Genomic DNA, 16659 nt, shown 5'->3' with positions numbered 1-16659 from the left:
GGAGCGGTCTCCACAAATACACACAGATACAGTCGCACGCACACTTGTACAGAGATTGCATTGCATTTATTCCATTGACGTGTGGCGAGATTTTAAGTCATTTTTGATGTACGAGTGTTTTTGTTGTTTCTGTTTTTACAGATACAAATGTATGTACATACATATGTATATATTTGTATATTTGAGTTAATAATACGCGGCGCTTTTAAGGTAACGGGTACAGTGAACTTCAGGCACTTATATACTGTACTTGCATATATTTGTACATTATGGGGTTTAAATTGTGAGGAGTTTGTGTGTTTTTGTGCAATGGGACAATCAGCTGTTATTTTTCCTTCCTCTTTTGTACACACTGTCAGAACGTATTACCGTTACCAATAGGCCACTCGTCTGATCTGAGAAGACTCACCTCATAAAAATAGACCTTGAGTGCCTGCATCCATCCTCCTCTCCTTCCATTAAGAATATTAAGAACCAAAACAAAACACGCAGTCCCAAGAGAGAGAGAGAGAGAGAGCAGGACGGACTGTGTTTGAGAATCGCCAAAAGAACAGAAGTCGCCTCGCAGTCGCCCGCAGTCGCCCCGCAGTCGCCGTGGGCGTTTTTAATCGCACGACCACGACTGTCTGTCGATTTTGTTGCTGCTGCTGTCCGTTGCTTGCCTTGGCCTCATTTCGCTTCTTCCTCTCCTCCTCTATCCGTGTCCGTATTTATATCTGCACGGTCTTCTTCACCAGCTGAGGGGAAATTGCTGGCATTCCAGCAGATCCCCCCGCACCCACCTTCCGGAACCCATTCAGTGCACTTCCTAGCACTTCCCACTGGATTCTTCTCTTTGTTTATACCCTAGCAGAAGGTATGATATGTTTTTGAGCAGAGCTTGGAAACGCACAGCTGAAAATAACTCCTACCAAGAGTTTTTGGCTAAAAATGTTCACAGAATCTTTTTCTTCATGCTCCAAACAGAATATAACTCGTGAAAATACTTTTTTTTCTTGATTTTGTCCATTAAATGCAGCTTAAAGGGTATTCAAAACTCGACCCACTCAACCTAGTCTTCTCTTCCTTACGGGCTGTTGTTGCTTTATTTAGCACGTTTTGCGTTTATGATCGTAGCGTGATTTCTGCCTTCTTTTGTTGTTGCTGCTGATGTTCAGCTTCGGCGGCAGCTTCTGTTGCTTTATTGCGCCGCAGGTTCGTTTTATTGTAGTAGTTTGGGCAACAGGTGTGGCCCCCACTGTACCTGTACATTGAACCCATCCCCGCGTGTACCGTATCGCTAGTCACTGATCAGGCAATGTCACTTCGATGGCTATGACGTGTTTTCTTGCCCTCCCCCCAATATATCCTTATCGGTGAGGGCTTTCTTTAAGAACAGTGACGTCTTCAGTTCGTTGCCAGTTTCCAGTTCCCGGTTTTCGTTTCGTATTCCCTGATAAGCGGCGGCCAGACCATCGTTGACGTCTCTATGGCATGACTCATCGTAGAATCCCCCCCTAAGCAGAGAGAGAGAGAGCGGTGACGGGGCAGCGTTACGATTTCTAACCCACATTAGAGCGGTGCGACAAATGTTAACAGCTCATCCAACTTGTTTAATTTCATCTCTCCCCTCTCTCTCTCTCTCCTGCCTCTCTCGTTCGATTGCTGCAGGGTGTGCTTATGTTAAGGTAAGGCAATAAGGCTCCCAAGCGACCTTTGTAGGTGCATAGTAGAGAGACGTTCTATGACAGCACCTTACCTTGTCCAAATACAAATTCGATCGCTCTCTTTGCACTTTGTGTTCCGAGAGACTACTGGACCTAGGTCTAGAAATATGAATTATTCAACGCGGCCACCTTCGCCGTCACCGCCCCTACAATAAAAGGGCCCTTAACTCTTGTTAAATGATTCGCCTGATTTGGCCAACCGCTCCAATCCACCCACTCCGCTCCACCCGCCACACCCCTTCAAAACTTCTTCAAACACAACGAAACCTCAAAATGTTTTAATGCCCTGCCAAAAAAAAACAACTATAAAAACCGAAAAAGCCTGCCCAAAAACAACACCAACAATCAGAAGTGAACAAAAAAAAAATAACAAACCCCAAGTTCTGGTATTTTTATGCCCCTCTCTCGCTGGCAAAAGTGTCCGACGCATATTTCAACTTGTCAGCCAAAGAAAAGAAAAGAAAAGACGACCAGCAAAAAAATTAAAAAAGGCTCGTAAAGCTGAAATCAGCAAAGCCGTTTCGGGGGGTAATTAATCGCCATCGCCGTAGCCAGGCGTCGGCGCGGCACACACATGGCATGGGGATCGGAGCAGGCAGGAGGGACAGAGAGACAGACCGAGCGACAGACAGACAGCCAGACAGACGGACCCTGATATCCAGACCCAAAAAAAAAGAGCAGACCGAGCAGATCCCAAATCTGGCAGGCAGCAGCCAGACCCAAGCCTGGAATATGCTTTTGTAGATCCACGCTAGAGACTTGAAATTATCAATCCAGGGGGTTGATTAACTAGTTCTAGGTTTGGGCTTTGATAGATGACAAAAGTTCTCTGACACTGTATTGCAGTGCAGAATTCGTGACACGAATACGTGACACGTAATAGCTCTCAGTGTGAGAACATTTGGATAAGATTATAACCCTCAAAAATGCCACAAGTAAGCCCCCCAAAAAAAGTCTTTACACCAAAAACTTTAGCCTTATCTCAGACCTATCAGAAATGAAACCCGTTCCACAAGTAATCTCTAAAAATGGCGATCGTGCGCGCTAATCAGTTCGAATCTACACACCCATAAACACTTTCATGCACTTTCCGGTCAATTGTCTCATTTGGCTGGCGGTGCCTTAAATCAAGATTAATCAATTATTAATAAATAATTGTAAGACAACGAAATGGCAATAGGGCTGGGTGGTTTTCCGTAGAAGAGACCGCTTGGCTACCGATTCGCCACAGAAGTACTTACCTATAATTTCACAATCAATTTTTTGACGCGTTTTCGGGTTTTTGGTCTTGGCTGATTTTGGCTCATTTTGTGAAATTGAATTTATTATTTCGCAAGACACAGAAACACACACTCATGGCATACAAATACATGCCAGCATACACATGTACAATGTACATATATAGATATATGTAATATAAGCGACAATGGCAGCCTGTAATTGACCCACTTATGGCCATGGTAGACTGGGGGGAGGGATACTGGTTAAGGGGCTGCTTCCAGGTGGTGGGTGGTTGGTGGCAGGCGACACAGTCGGGCCTGCTCTCAGCTGGCGCTGCCACAACATCAACACGTGTGCGGCAAGCCCCGGACTCCCGAGCCCGAGCCCGACTCCAAGCCCAGGCCTGTTGCCTGTTGCCATTTCCATTGTGTTGTTGTGTTGTGTCTGTTGCATGTGGCCAAAAACCTGTTTGCAGGCGCTCTAATTGTGCACCCTAGACCCCTACCGCCTCCACTCCCCAGCACCGCTTCACCAGTTGGCAGCACGTTTTCATTCATCGACAAAATGTTGCATGCAGCCGCCAGTTGTAAATTTATTTACTTATTTGTTCATTTCACTCATGGCGCCGCTCCCCTGCTGCCCTACCACTCCTCACGCTCTGCGTCTGAGTCGCTCGTGCCGAACCCGTGGAACAGTTGGGGCTGCTGGCCAAGAAAAGAGCAAGCAGAGCAGTGTCCACGCGTCGCCATGTTACTGGATGGATGGCCGTATGGATGGATGGATGATTCATCCTCGTGCTCGTATCGTCTTTGGCTTGTGGTCTGCCATTATCAAGCGGGGCACGCACTGACAGACCGCGAGCCCCACAGCCGTACGACATTTCCATGTCTTATCTTGGCTGGTTTTGTGGTTTCCTTTTCTATTGAAGAGCAGATCGTGTTTTGCCATACTCGGATGGGCCTTGTTTGATCTGGGGGTTTGTCCATTTGCCCTCGCCAAATATTGGTTCATTATAATAATTATTTGTCTGTTTGCCTCGTGTTTGCACAAAACGGATACTTGCAACAACAAAATAAATATCATAAATATCGTTCGAATGTTCCTATTTGGGGTTAATGCCGGGGAAAACCCCCATGACGCACTCTGGAGTTTCATAAAGTACTCATATCAGTGGGTTTCTGTTGGGATACGATGCCCAACTCAAGAGCAGTTCCCGCCCAGCAACCTAACGAACTTGAGAAGAATATTACTAAAAATACTCGTACTACGAGTACATCGAACGCTTCCTTCTAGTAGGAATTAATTTGCGCATCGCATTTTATCAATCTTGGGATTTCTACAAGTTGATAAAAGAAAATCTAACTTATCTGGGGAGTAGCCCCGTGACTCGGAGATGGATTACGATGCTGCTATCCGTTTTATTGTTGGATTAACTAACTACTTGCGCACGTATAGCAGCTGTTTAAATATTCAAACTGTATGTATATTTTAGAGACATACAATCTGGTGGATACAACACACACACACACACAAATGTCATCAGTCTCAGTTGGAGGAAATGTATCTAAAACATCCAGCTGCGGCAGAATGCTGTGGCTATGTAAATGCTAAATAGACCGCTCCTAGAAATGGAGAACAAATGTAGAAACATTAACCAATGCAAACTGCAGCTAATTTAAAATTTTCAACAATTTTTGTAACAACTGCAACTGAAACAGCAACAACAGCAACAACGGCGACAACAGCGACAACAACAAAAGATGCCGAAAACAAAGCCAAAGGCGAGGCGATCCGAGGCAAGCGTTGCGCTTTGATTGAATCGAATGCGAGGCGTTTTGTCGAAGTCCAAAGTCGCACAAAAAGAAACACTAAGATGGGTAATGTTTGTGTAACGACTACAAGATACCCACAACATGACAAATGAAATAAAGATGCAAAGTAACACTGAAGGAATAAGTGGAACAAGTGAAGGAATCGCAAATGAAAGTTGAATATTGAGTGGTAAAATAAAAATAAATATTTACAAAAAATATTAAATTGTATGCATACTAAAAGTATCGATAAAAAGTGTCGAATAATAGATACAACCAGATGATGAGCGGATGCTACTGGATCTTCTATGGGTTGAGGTACTTCGATTGAGCAAAACTTAATACATCCGCTCTATGGTAACAACATTTAATGCATTTTGTGGCTGCTTCGAGCGCGAAAATTATGTGAATTTTCGTTAAAGGCTGTATGCCGCACACCTGCGTGCCCAATCGGCACCAATTGCCAGCATCGCTTTAACATCGGTGACAAATCCACACAGAAAAGCAACAAAAAACGAAACATATTTTCAAGTTTAATAAGCGAAAAATGAATGGCCAAGATGCGGCTGCTGTTGCCAGCTTTTGCTGCTGATGGATTTGCTGCAACTGAAATTACCATAATGATCTCAATATTTGCACAACTTTATCACGACAAACTATTTAATTATACACAGAGGCAGAGGCAGAGGCAATTGCTGTTCGCTTTATTTTCTGCCGCACAATTAGACACGCGAGATCTGGGTGGGTAGGGGAGGACAGGGCGTATGAGTAATGCAAGTGCAGCTCTATCGCCTGCGATACGGCTACGGCGACGGCAACGGCAACGGCTATGGCTACCTCCCCCTCAACGGAATGACTTCAGCGTCTATTAATAGCATTCCAAGTCTTATTTTCTTCTGGTTTCGTTTTGGTTATTTTACTCAGCGTAAAACCTATTTTAGGTATAACCGAAGCCGAAGCCGCAAGCCACAAGTCGCAAGTCGCCACGCCAATGGGTGAGGCAATTACTCACGGCAAGGGCAGCTCTGACCCCCAGAGTGGCAGCTGAGTGGCAGCTTCAGTTGCAAGTACATACTCGCCCATTTGCCACCAGGCAACGATGCAACAAATTAGCTGCGAAACGAGCGCGTGAGAAAAGCAAAGTTGTGCAGTCGCACTCTTAAAAATAGCACTCTGTGTTGTGGCAGTTGGCAAAACAACGTTATGACATTGGGGGACTTCCAAGGAGCATTAATTGCCGCATATTCAGACTCATTTCAATTGGTATTGAGCAGGATAAGAGTGCTGAAAGATATTTGATGCTTTGGCTATGCTCCAGAAAAGTATGCTACGAAAAATATATGTCATTTGTGGAAGGGGCTGATAATAATGTTCATTAATAAAGTATTTCTAGTCTTCTAAGACCATATTGGTCGAAAAGTTAATTGATTAAAAAGCAAAGTAGCTGCATAATTGTAGCCTTGAACTTGGCAATATTGTACATTGTTTGTACATTTGTTCAACTGCCTCACATTCGCCTCTCATGTTTTCATTTTACCAATATCTTTGTTCTTTTCCGTTCTTTGCCGCTTTATCTCTCCCAACCGATCTAAATTATCCTCGAAGCTAGCCAAAACAGCTGTTAAAACCAAGGCCATATCAACCACGTTCAGTCTGAATTGTTGCAATTAGCGGGCGAAGCTGGTAAACAGTTGGAAAAACAGATGCCTGTATCCGGTTTTTGTCTGCACAACCAGATGTGGGAGAACCATCCCTGGATATCAATTAAAAGAATAAAAACAAGTAGATTTAGGTCTCCAATTAAAGCAAGTAAAGTGCTGAAGCGCAAAACGTAGTCCCAACACAAAATGAAAACAATTTTTTAGTTGTTTTTTATTATTTCAAAATTTATTGATGATTAGTACTAAATAATCTTGGTTTTTTTTTCTCTTTTTTTTTGTTTTTATCATTAGCACTCTCAATGAATTTTATGTTTATTTTTGCAGTCTTAAAAATTTTTCTAAACAATAAATTTTCCATATATCAATTATATGTTTTTCTTTTATTTTTATTCAAATGTTGAATTTTCTGAGAGAATTTTTTGGATTGTACGAAAAATGTTTTGCCAATGAATGCCAGGGAGCTTGAGGAACGAGAGACTGTAGACTGGAGGCTGAAGGCGTGACCATAGGGGAGCTGTGGGTCGAGTTGCATAAATTACAAATATACAATATGTTTGCTTGGAATGTATGCAAAAGGTATATGTTTTCCCATACACACACACAGACGCTGCTGCTGCTTCGACAACAATGAGATTTCAAAAATTCAACACTTTTGTTTTTTGTTTGTTACTTTCATTTTGGGTTATTATTTTCGTATTTCAAAAATATATGTATTATGGAAAAATTGTACACTGATATTGAGGTATTGGAAAAAATCGGCATATATGTATGTTAAGGTATATGTATGTATGTATAATCTGGTATACTTATATTTGTATATGTACAGGACTTTCAAAAGTTATCAGTGTGTTTTTGTAATGCTTAGGCAACTCTAATAGTTTTCACATGCAATAAATGGCCTTGCGGTTTTTTGGTGCTGTTCCTTACTCGGGGAAAATACTTTAAAAATGCCGTAGAAAAAGAAAACGCAATTAATCACGATCCTACCATACATACATACATACGTATGTACATATGTATGCAGCAAACATAGGATACGATACTTATCATCAATATAACAAGTGCAATTTCAACTACATACGATTCAAAAATGTTATTTCTGTGGAAAAGCTATCAAAATTTGTTTCCATTCACTAATTGCTTGTGTTTGGTTTGCGTTTTTTCTCTTTTTTTTTTTTGTTGTTTGTTTGTTAGTTGCTGTTGGTTCTATTTAATTCGTTTCCATTTATTATGAGCTATATAAAAATATGTACTTTGTATTATATTTTTTTTTTGTATATTAATGTATTAAAATTCACAAATTTTTGGTTACGCTCTCTATTCGCAAAAATATTTTTTATTTTGTTTTTTTATTTATTCATTTAAATGTTTGTCTTCTTACAGCGCTGCTAGAAAATCTAATATGGAATACTTTTCTTTTCTAGCTTGGAAAATTGGCGAGTAAAATAAGTTAGGAAAACGCTCAAGCACACACAGACAACCACACAGAGAGAGAGAGAAAAACAGGCACACACTGATAGTAGGAGTGGGAAAAGATTTCACTTTCCGTTTATCCATCTTCCAACTTTGATATTGAATCCTTTCACACCTCAATTTACACAAAAATTCCCTGCAGATGGATCCCCTGCAGAGATTCGGACCTTGGACATGCTTTCTTCTAACATTTCTTATATCAAAATGTAATCTCAACACAGGCTACGTTGAGTTGGCCCTGCAAGGGCAAGGGCTCATCGCTATATTTTAGTTGATTTCTTTCGATTACTAAAAAGTACAAATTTGAAGTTACATATTTACTAACTACTGCTTGGGGGGAGGGGGTTTTATATAAATATAAATTACATTTTTAATTACAGTGCTTTACATTTGAAATTTCGTAAGAGAGATACATTAGTGAATATCGGGTGCCGGCATTACGACTATGTATAATATGGCTATAAACTGTATCGAAATTGGAGGCTCCAAAAAACACTGAGATTGCATTGAATGCAAAACATTTACGAGTACACACACATACACAGGGGGGATGCACACACGCATTTAGAAATATACAAATACACTTTATGGGAGCTTAAATTTAATTGAGGGGAGAGGGGGTTATGGAAATAACAGCTATATAAAACACACAATGCTGTTATTCGGTTATTACTTTTAAAGCTTTTTGGCGCCCAATTTCAATGGGCCAGTCGCTCGCTGGGCGCGACGAGCCTCCAGTTCACGTTGTCGCTGCAGTTTCTTCTCCTCGCGCTTGCGCCGCGCATCATCCAGTTTATTGCCTAAAGAGCAAACGGATTCACATTAGCAGTAGATCTCTCTTTATCTATCTCTGAGTTGAAGGAGAACACTCACCCATACCCGGCTCCTCCAGCGTCTCAAATTCACCATCGGCCCACGAATCGCTATTCCAATTGGCATTATGCGTCGAATTATTCAAATGCGACGAAGGCGGGCTTATATTATTGCAATTGGCAGTTGCCGACGTGGGCGACGTATTGCTGCTGGATAGATTGGGCAGCTCCTTGGGCCGCAGCATGTTCTGCTGCTGGCTCTTCGACGGCGACGTGACATGGGAATTGAGTTTGGCCAGCGGTTCGATCAGCTCGTTTAGTTCGTGCTGCTGCAGCTGCTGTTGATGCGGATGCTGGTGCGGCAGCAGCGGACGATGCTGCTGCTGCTGACTGGATGATGTTGTGGAGGATATCGATTGTCTTGCCAACAGCTGCTGCTGTTGGTGTTCCTGTTCCGCCTGCTCCTCCTCCTCGCACTGCAATGAATGGCAATCAGCATGGAATGGAACCAATGATATATTTTTTAACTTACCGGATCCTCTTCGAGGCTACCCCATTCCTCGTTGTCCCAGCCATCGCGCACCTCAATCAGGGCATTGGTGGCCACCAATGCACCACCATTGTTGGAGGTGGCTGCCAGCGGACTGCTGGGATCCTGAGAGGTCTGCGGAAAACCCATTTAATGTAAGTCTTTCTTTATGGTTTTATGGCTTTATGCTTACATCCATTTCCCCCAGTTTTCGTTGTCCCAATCGTTGTTGCCATAGTCGGAGGCCGAGGCGGAGGTCTCATTGCTCTCATGCTCCAGCGAGGTCATTGAGGTAACACTACTTGTGGTGGTAGAAAGGCTGCTGCTCGATGGTTGCTCTGAAAGTACAAAAAAAAAAAAAAAAAACGATACAAATTAGATCCAAGACAAAGGCAGACCACCAGTCCAAAAACTCACCAAGCGACGCTGGCTTGGATAGATTGCGTCCAGTTAAAGGTGGTCTTGGTCTAGATGAATCACTTTGGCTGCGATAGAACTTGGCTGTAACGGCCGTCACAGCCCATCCCGCCCAGGTGGCTGCAGCATTGCCGATCGATGGCGTTGCCGTGTGCACATCAGCCTCTGCAAAATGTATATTTTAGCATTTCGTTTAACGATTCATTTAGTTCTGAAAGTCTCACCCATCGTCTCACGCAAACTGGGATCCTCGGATACCTTCTCCAACTTGCCCAGGAATCCGCGTATGGTTTTAAACGCCGGATCGCGCACTGTCTTCTCCGGGTCAACGCTCAGCGAACACAGCGATGGCAAGACACGATTGGCCACCTCGCTGAGCAAAAAGTACTGCTGGGTGGCGGCCAGCGCCAATACGCCGGCCACACGTGCCGGCGGGAATGGATCTCGCATGGCACGAATAAAGGCAGAGACCAGGACACGCTGACGCACCTGCGGATGCAAATGCGGTGCAATCTTGCCCAGGCACACGGTCGTATTGGTCCGGATGCCACCCTGATCATCGCGCGCCTGCAGACGCGCAAAATGGCGCAGAACCTCCACGTTGAGATTATTGTAATTCAACTTGGGAGCCAAATGAATGATCGATTTGACCGTCTGCTCGCGAATGGTGGCATTTGTGTCCAGAAATCCATGAGCCACTTGCGGGAATATCTGATCGTTGACCACCTGTGGCTGCAGATGGGCTATGAACAGATCCAACTGCTGCAGCAGACGTGACCGCGTCACACGATCCGTGGAGGCAAACAACTTGACGACGCAGGGCACAATCCGCTTCTGATATTCCAACTCGTCCAACAGTTTGCCCAGCTGCAAAAACATTTTTGGGAATACATTTATTGATTGCTCTTTTGATGGCATAACCATAGGCCTACCTTGAACATGGGCGCAAGCACAGCGGAGCCCGCATCTCCATACTCGTACGAGTTTATCAGCTGTGGAAGTATCTTGTGCTTGCACACATTATCGGGAAAGTTGTCCAGGTGTGTGGTGAGGCCACTGAAGAACCGATTCTTTTCCGCCTTGTCTTTGATTTGGATTTCCTCCAGGAAGAGCAGAGTGTCCACCAAATCGTTCTTGAAGAAGCCGCCCGGCTTCCGACAGCGGGTAATGATATCCGCCGGATTGGGCCGATTCGAAGGCGAGGCACCCACCAGCTCGCAGTAGAGCGACTGCAGGGATTTGGGTATGTGATCGATATCCTTGAGGTTCGAGCGCTGCTTCAGAACCCCATTAAACGCCTCCCACACGAGGCAGCCCAGGCCCCACATGTCCACAGAACTGGCGAAGTAGAACCACAAAGTTTAGGTAAATTATGCAGAAAGAGTTTTATGAGAGTTCTACCATTTGGTGGCCGCCTTGAGCTTGCTCTGATCATTCTTCTCGGGCGAGTCGTAGACCTCCAGGGTGACTGGGATTTTCACCGGCGGCATGGGATTGCCATCGGCGGCGGAAACATACTCCAGGCTGCCCAGCTTCCACTCGCCCGAAGCGTTGACAAATACCGACCAGGCAGACACGTTGTTATGCCTCAGATTGCCATCGTTGTTGAGGAAGGACAGGGCACGCTGAAAGAGAATTAATTGAATCAGTTGGAACATTTATTGAGTGCCATCAGAGGCTTACCGTGATCTGGAAGATGCCCCAGGCCAGGTAGAGGCCCTTCTGGACATTGTCTGTGGCCAGTTTGGTGAAATATGTGCCCAGTGGATCCACCGCCTCCGTGGCCACGTACAGCATCTTGTCCGTCTCCAGTGAGTCCAAGTATTGCAGTATGCTCGGGTGACGCAACGTTTTCAGCCGCTTCAATGCCGCCTTGGCCAGCTCACATTTCGTGTCAGAGCCGCTGCGTATGTCATAGACAAAGACGGAGACCTCCTCGAGGGTGCCTTTGCGCTTGGCCTTGTGCAGCGTCCATATGGAGTAGTTGTCGAAGCCACTGACTGGTTCACCAATGTCGTAGGGGAAGTCTTTGGTGGAGTCGCGCGAGAAGAACGACCACATTATGTGTTTTGCTCGACGGCTCAATATTTTGTTACTGTTGTGTCACGACCACCACGACGCAACAACGACGACGACGACGGCACCAACAACACTGCGCACCCAACACACAGTACACACACACACACTATTGCACACACAAACACACTCACGCAGCTGTTGCTGTTGATTATATTATTGTTGAAGGCACCTAGTTAGCTCCACTTTTCGCTTGATTTTGCCAGCTGGTATCTTTTCTTCAATGCACTGACTGTGGGGCTTTATCTTTATCTCCGTCATACGTTAGCCAAGCCCGCCTGGCAGCTTTGGACCTCTTTTTCCACCCGTTTGGTTTGTCTACGTCTTCTGTCGTGTCCGTCTCCTCTCCTCTCCTGTGCGCAGCAACAATTTTCCAGCACACAGCACAATCGTTGGGGGTGGTGAGGGGGGCCTTCTTATCTGCTTTGACTTTTGTGTGGTTTCATCGTTTAAGTAGTCGGAAGTGAAGTCTAGTAAGTGTCGAGCTTGGCTTTTGGGGGGAAGGAGGAAGTTAAATTATTGGGTAAAATATTTCTAATCTTTTCTGGAGTACGTCAGCTTTTTCTCTTCTTCTTTCGAACTATCGCAGTAGCGAGCAGCTGATTGTCGCGGGCTAAATATTGGTATCACATCGATAGGTTGTTTGTGGCGTGAATAAGGTGCAGTTGGCTGAAACTCGTTCATTATTTTCTGATTTTAGCTCGGTTTGAACAAATATCATGCCACCAATCCAATGTAATGGCTATTTTGATTTATGGTACTTTTTTTATATAGGGGTCAAAAATATTTTCCAACGTGATATATTTTTATCGATGTATCAATCGATATAGTTGAGTCAAAACTTTTTAAATAATTTAAACGAAATACAATTTCCAGTACTGGAGCGGATGGTATCCTGAGATGCGTTTCCCTTTCATCATATTTATTGCATTGATTTGTTATAAATTTTGCTTGTGCGCTTAATTAATTTTCTCTGAAACGATAGATCGTTGATTTGGCGACCAACTCTAAAATAATCGATACTATCGATAGTGCTGTCGATGGTTTTGAAGCCCTAATTCATCGGTGTTATGACATCGTCGTCGCGCAGCCAACTTAACGCAGGTAATTTTTCGCTGCCGATTTTAACTGTGTGTGTAATTTTTTGCTAATTTTCTGAGCAGGGAATCTTTGACAGCTCACAGGATGATGATGCAACGCACTACGCTTTTGCTGCCCATGGCCCTTGAAGCCACCATGCAGGCCCAGCAGCAGCGTGGCATGGCCACCTTGAAGACCATTTCCATGCGCCTGAAATCGGTGAAGAACATTCAGAAAATTACGCAATCGATGAAGATGGTGTCCGCGGCCAAATACGCCCGTGCCGAGCGTGATTTGAAGGCGGCGCGTCCTTACGGCATCGGTGCCCAGCAGTTTTTCGAAAAGACCGAGATCGTGGCCGATGAGAAGGACGAGCCCAAGAAGCTGCTCATCGCCGTAACATCGGACCGTGGTCTGTGCGGTGCCGTTCACACTGGTGTGGCGCGTCTCATTCGCGGCGAGCTGGCCATCGATGATACCAAAACCAAGGTGTTCTGCGTGGGCGACAAGTCTCGCTCCATTCTGGCTCGTTTGTACGGCAAGAACATCCTGATGGTGGCCAGCGAAATCGGTCGTCTGCCCCCCACTTTCCTGGATGCCTCGAAGATCGCCCACGAGGTCCTGAACACTGGTTACGATTATACCGAGGGCAAGATCGTGTACAACAAGTTCAAGTCTGTGGTGTCGTACCAGTGCAGCACACTGCCCATCTTCGGTGGCCCCACTGTCGAGAAGTCTGAGAAGCTTGCCACTTATGACTCGCTCGACAGCGATGTCGTCAAGAGCTACTTGGAGTTCTCGCTGGCCTCCCTCGTCTTCTTCGCCATGAAGGAGGGTGCCTGCTCGGAGCAGTCCTCCCGTATGACGGCCATGGACAATGCTTCGAAGAACGCCGGTGAGATGATTGACAAACTTACACTCACATTCAACCGCACCCGACAGGCTGTCATCACTCGCGAGCTGATTGAGATCATCTCTGGTGCTGCTGCCCTCACATAAGCTGTCGTCTGTCCCCCTACGGAAACCCGCAGTTCGAACAGCTCCAACGATATAAAACGTAATTGCATATGATTCAAGGTGCCCAGGAGCAGCGCCTTGGATTACATTAATGTTAAAGTCTTTCTGAATAACTCCCAGAATAAATAGCGTGGAACGAACGAACCGAACTATTGGAATATGATTGATTCTTGTTTGGATCTCGGACTACATATTTATGTTTTATTTTCATTCATTCAGATATCATAAAACGATGTAAACACTTTGTGCTTAGCAAACTATGGAATTAAGGCATATTTGTGGGGGAGTTTCGTTGGGCATCTAGCACATGTTCTGCAGTACACTGAGTATGTAGGCACCAATGTCCTCGTCCTGGTTGGTCCATGAAATCAATAGCGTTTTCTGCTTGGGATCCTTGGCATCCTCCTCGACCTTCACCTCAACGGATTCAATGGTGATGGAGCCATTATCCTGCAGTGCCACCGTCCAGCCGACCAGTTTCTCCTCCAGCAGTGTCTTCAGACGTTCGCTGGTAAGCAACGTTGGCCCGGGGTCATCAATTTTCACCTTGGACGTGAAGCGCATCACATGCCGATTGATGCCAATCTCCTTGAGGGCATCTGTTAGATTTTGCAGCATTATTCGATTGTCCTTCATCACCAGTACACCATGGATGAGTCGTCGTCGCTTCGGATCCGGCGGCTGTGCATTGTACGACCGAGCCTCGGCCTTTAGCAGGGAAACGGCAGCGTCCACGGGTATTCGAACGGGCGTGGAGATCACACAGGTCTCGCCATTGGCGGGCATGTACGTTTCCAAATTGAACTCGTCCTTGATCTTTGAGCGCAAAAACTTCATCTTCTCCGCCTCGCCATGGACGAGCATTACGTTCTTTGGCTCACAGTTTTGAATCAGCTGCATTATTCCTGCAAAAAAAATAAGAAAAGTTCTTTAGAGAAAGTCAACGTCGAATCTGCTGTTGGATGCAAACCTTTGGCATCGGCATGCGCCGAAAAACTCATGTACTCCACTGCCATTTTGACCTCAACCACTTGACGATTTTCGAACTCCACCTTCTTGGCACCGCCGAGTATCTTGTTGCCCACGGTGCCCTGCACACAGTAGCCGGGCATGATGACCATATTGTTCTCATTTGGCGCCCACTTTTTGAATATTTGCAGCGAGAGGCCGGCATGCAGCATGCCTGGCGTGGCAAACACAACCATTGCGCCGGGATTATCGATGTAAGCCTTATCGAACGGTTTGATGTGCTTGAAGTCAAACATATTACGATGGACGAATGTCTTGCGTATCTTCTGGTTCGTCCATGTGATGAACATCTTGTAGTACGTGTTGGCCTTCTCGGTGAGGCCCAGGGCAAAGTAGATGGGATATTTGAGGTTCATGCGCTCCCAGTAGGTCTCCAGCAATATGCACAGCTCCTGCGCCCGTCCCAGGGCAAACACAGGGATCAGCACTTTGCCGCCACGCGCCACACACTCGTGCACCTTCTTGAGGAAGTCGCGTTCGCGACAACGCTTCGAATCGCGTATTGTGGTGGCATAGGTGCTTTCGGAGATGAGCAGATCGGGCCGACACTTGTCGATCCAGGCAGCGCCCAGATGGCGATCCGGCGTCATGTTGTAGTCGCCAGTGTAGACTACGCTTTGGGAGCCAACTTTGATCCAAAACATGGCAGCGCCCAGCACGTGACCGGCATAGTAGGCCTTGATCTCCAGATCAGTGTCCACCATCATGCTCTGATGCAGCGTCACCGGTATCACCTTCTTCATGCAGTCCTTGATCATTTGCGTGGTGAAAAAGTTCGATTCGCCCTTCCGCTCCACAGCCACCTTTCGCATATCCTCGAGCAGGATCGGTGCAATTGCCTTGGTCGGATGTGTCATGTAAATGGGCCCATTGTAGCCAACAATCTCCGACATGTAGGGCAAAGCGCCACAGTGATCTGAATACCAGCCATTGATAAGTTTTGGGGAAAAAACGATTAGACTGTCTCACGAAATTTCATCAGAGATAAGGCGCCAAGGCCAAGGCGCGCGCCTACTTACCCAGGTGGAAGTGGGATATGATCACACAGTCGATGTGGCTGGTTATGGGTCCTTCGGGCACAATGTACGAGAAGTCCGGGAATCGCCGCTCATCATTATAGCCCATATGCATGCCGCAGTCGAGCATTATGTTTTTGCCGCCCATCGACAGCAGCAGGCAGCTGCGGCCCACATCCTGGCCAGCACCGAGTGGTGTTATCTTTATGTCCGGCATGCCAACTGCTGGTTGCTCAACCACCCGTAATTCTCAACAATTAATTGTTTTAAATTTGCTCGCAGACGAAATTAGGAAAAAATGTTAAAAGGACGCCTGTTTCCGATGACCGACAGCGTTGCCACTTAATCGTGTGCTGTCAGCTGTTCGGCCCGCACAGTGCTGGAAAACGCCACTCATACCATCGAAAAAAGGCAAAATTGTCTGCGAATGGGCAACGCCACCAACAACGACGTCACATTCGTTTTATGTTGTTTTTGTTTGAACCTTTTTATGTAAACAATGCAATAAAAAGGACTAGGAAAACTAGCCAATCTTGTGGATAATTGATATATCTGTAGGATAAAATTATTTATTTAGGGCTGAGAGGGCCAACTAGCTAGTAATATTAAACTGAATATCTAAATTATGGAATACGATTTCAATCAATAAAATAGAACGTTATCCCATTGTCGACAAGGGGGGTATTTAATATTTCCACGAAATTTATCTAACTTTAACATATTTTACGCACTACAGGTGAAAGATGTGGGAGGTAATTTTTGTTTTGTAAGTAAAGAGGAGGATGGAGCTACAAGGAGCCTTTGCAAACAG

At 45.4% G+C, this 16659-nt stretch overlaps 3 protein-coding genes across 4 annotated transcripts; 1 reads left to right on the top strand and 2 right to left on the bottom strand.

Moving 5' to 3' along the window:
- Positions 1-6743: 6743 nt before the first annotated feature.
- Positions 6744-12404, bottom strand: LOC111079479 (N-terminal kinase-like protein). The gene is given in 9 exon segments (XM_041591583.1): positions 6744-8672; positions 8746-9160; positions 9217-9551; positions 9631-9795; positions 9855-10497; positions 10563-10968; positions 11032-11255; positions 11314-12196; positions 12260-12404. Coding segments are annotated over 8 exon segments (2691 nt in total). The 5' UTR covers positions 11692-12196; positions 12260-12404; the 3' UTR covers positions 6744-8547.
- A 311-nt stretch (positions 12405-12715) lies between these two features.
- Positions 12716-13952, top strand: LOC111079481 (ATP synthase subunit gamma, mitochondrial). 2 transcript variants are annotated; one of them, XM_022374672.2, is made up of 2 exons: positions 12716-12810; positions 12870-13952. In XM_022374672.2, the coding sequence occupies exon 2, from the start codon at positions 12892-12894 to the stop codon at positions 13783-13785; it is 894 nt and encodes a 297-aa protein (XP_022230364.1). In that variant the 5' UTR covers positions 12716-12810; positions 12870-12891; the 3' UTR covers positions 13786-13952. The 2 variants fall into 2 exon arrangements, with proteins under 2 accessions (XP_022230364.1, XP_041447525.1); XM_041591591.1 differs by having other exon boundaries at positions 12792-12806.
- Positions 13953-13963: 11 nt separating this feature from the next.
- On the bottom strand, positions 13964-16205 carry LOC111079480 (integrator complex subunit 11). The gene is made up of 3 exons (XM_022374671.2): positions 15852-16205; positions 14774-15748; positions 13964-14708 (listed from the first exon to the last, which is right to left on the bottom strand). The coding sequence occupies exons 1-3, from the start codon at positions 16063-16065 to the stop codon at positions 14104-14106; spliced, it is 1794 nt and encodes a 597-aa protein (XP_022230363.2). The 5' UTR covers positions 16066-16205; the 3' UTR covers positions 13964-14103.
- Between the last annotated feature and the right edge of the window lie 454 nt (positions 16206-16659).

The sequence above is a fragment of the Drosophila obscura genome, unplaced genomic scaffold (genome assembly GCF_018151105.1).
Source record: "Drosophila obscura isolate BZ-5 IFL unplaced genomic scaffold, ASM1815110v1 contig_150, whole genome shotgun sequence".
Lineage (NCBI taxonomy): Eukaryota > Metazoa > Arthropoda > Insecta > Diptera > Drosophilidae > Drosophila > Drosophila obscura.
Note: the sequence above shows the minus strand (reverse complement) of the source record. Positions and strands in the feature narration are given on the sequence as shown.

What these genes read in the sequence shown, in the direction of transcription:
- LOC111079481 (XM_022374672.2), top strand. Translation starts at nt 12,892, where the DNA reads ATGATGATGCAACGCACTACGCTTTTGCTGCCCATGGCCCTTGAAGCC.
- LOC111079480 (XM_022374671.2), bottom strand. Translation starts at nt 16,065, where the DNA reads ATGCCGGACATAAAGATAACACCACTCGGTGCTGGCCAGGATGTGGGC. An exon ending in CATATCCCACTTCCACCTGG is followed by an intron (nt 15,749 to 15,851) that starts GTAAGTAGGCGC and finishes GCTGGTATTCAG; the next exon opens with ATCACTGTGGCGCTTTGCCC. An exon ending in GGCGCATGCCGATGCCAAAG is followed by an intron (nt 14,709 to 14,773) that starts GTTTGCATCCAA and finishes TTTTTTTTGCAG; the next exon opens with GAATAATGCAGCTGATTCAA.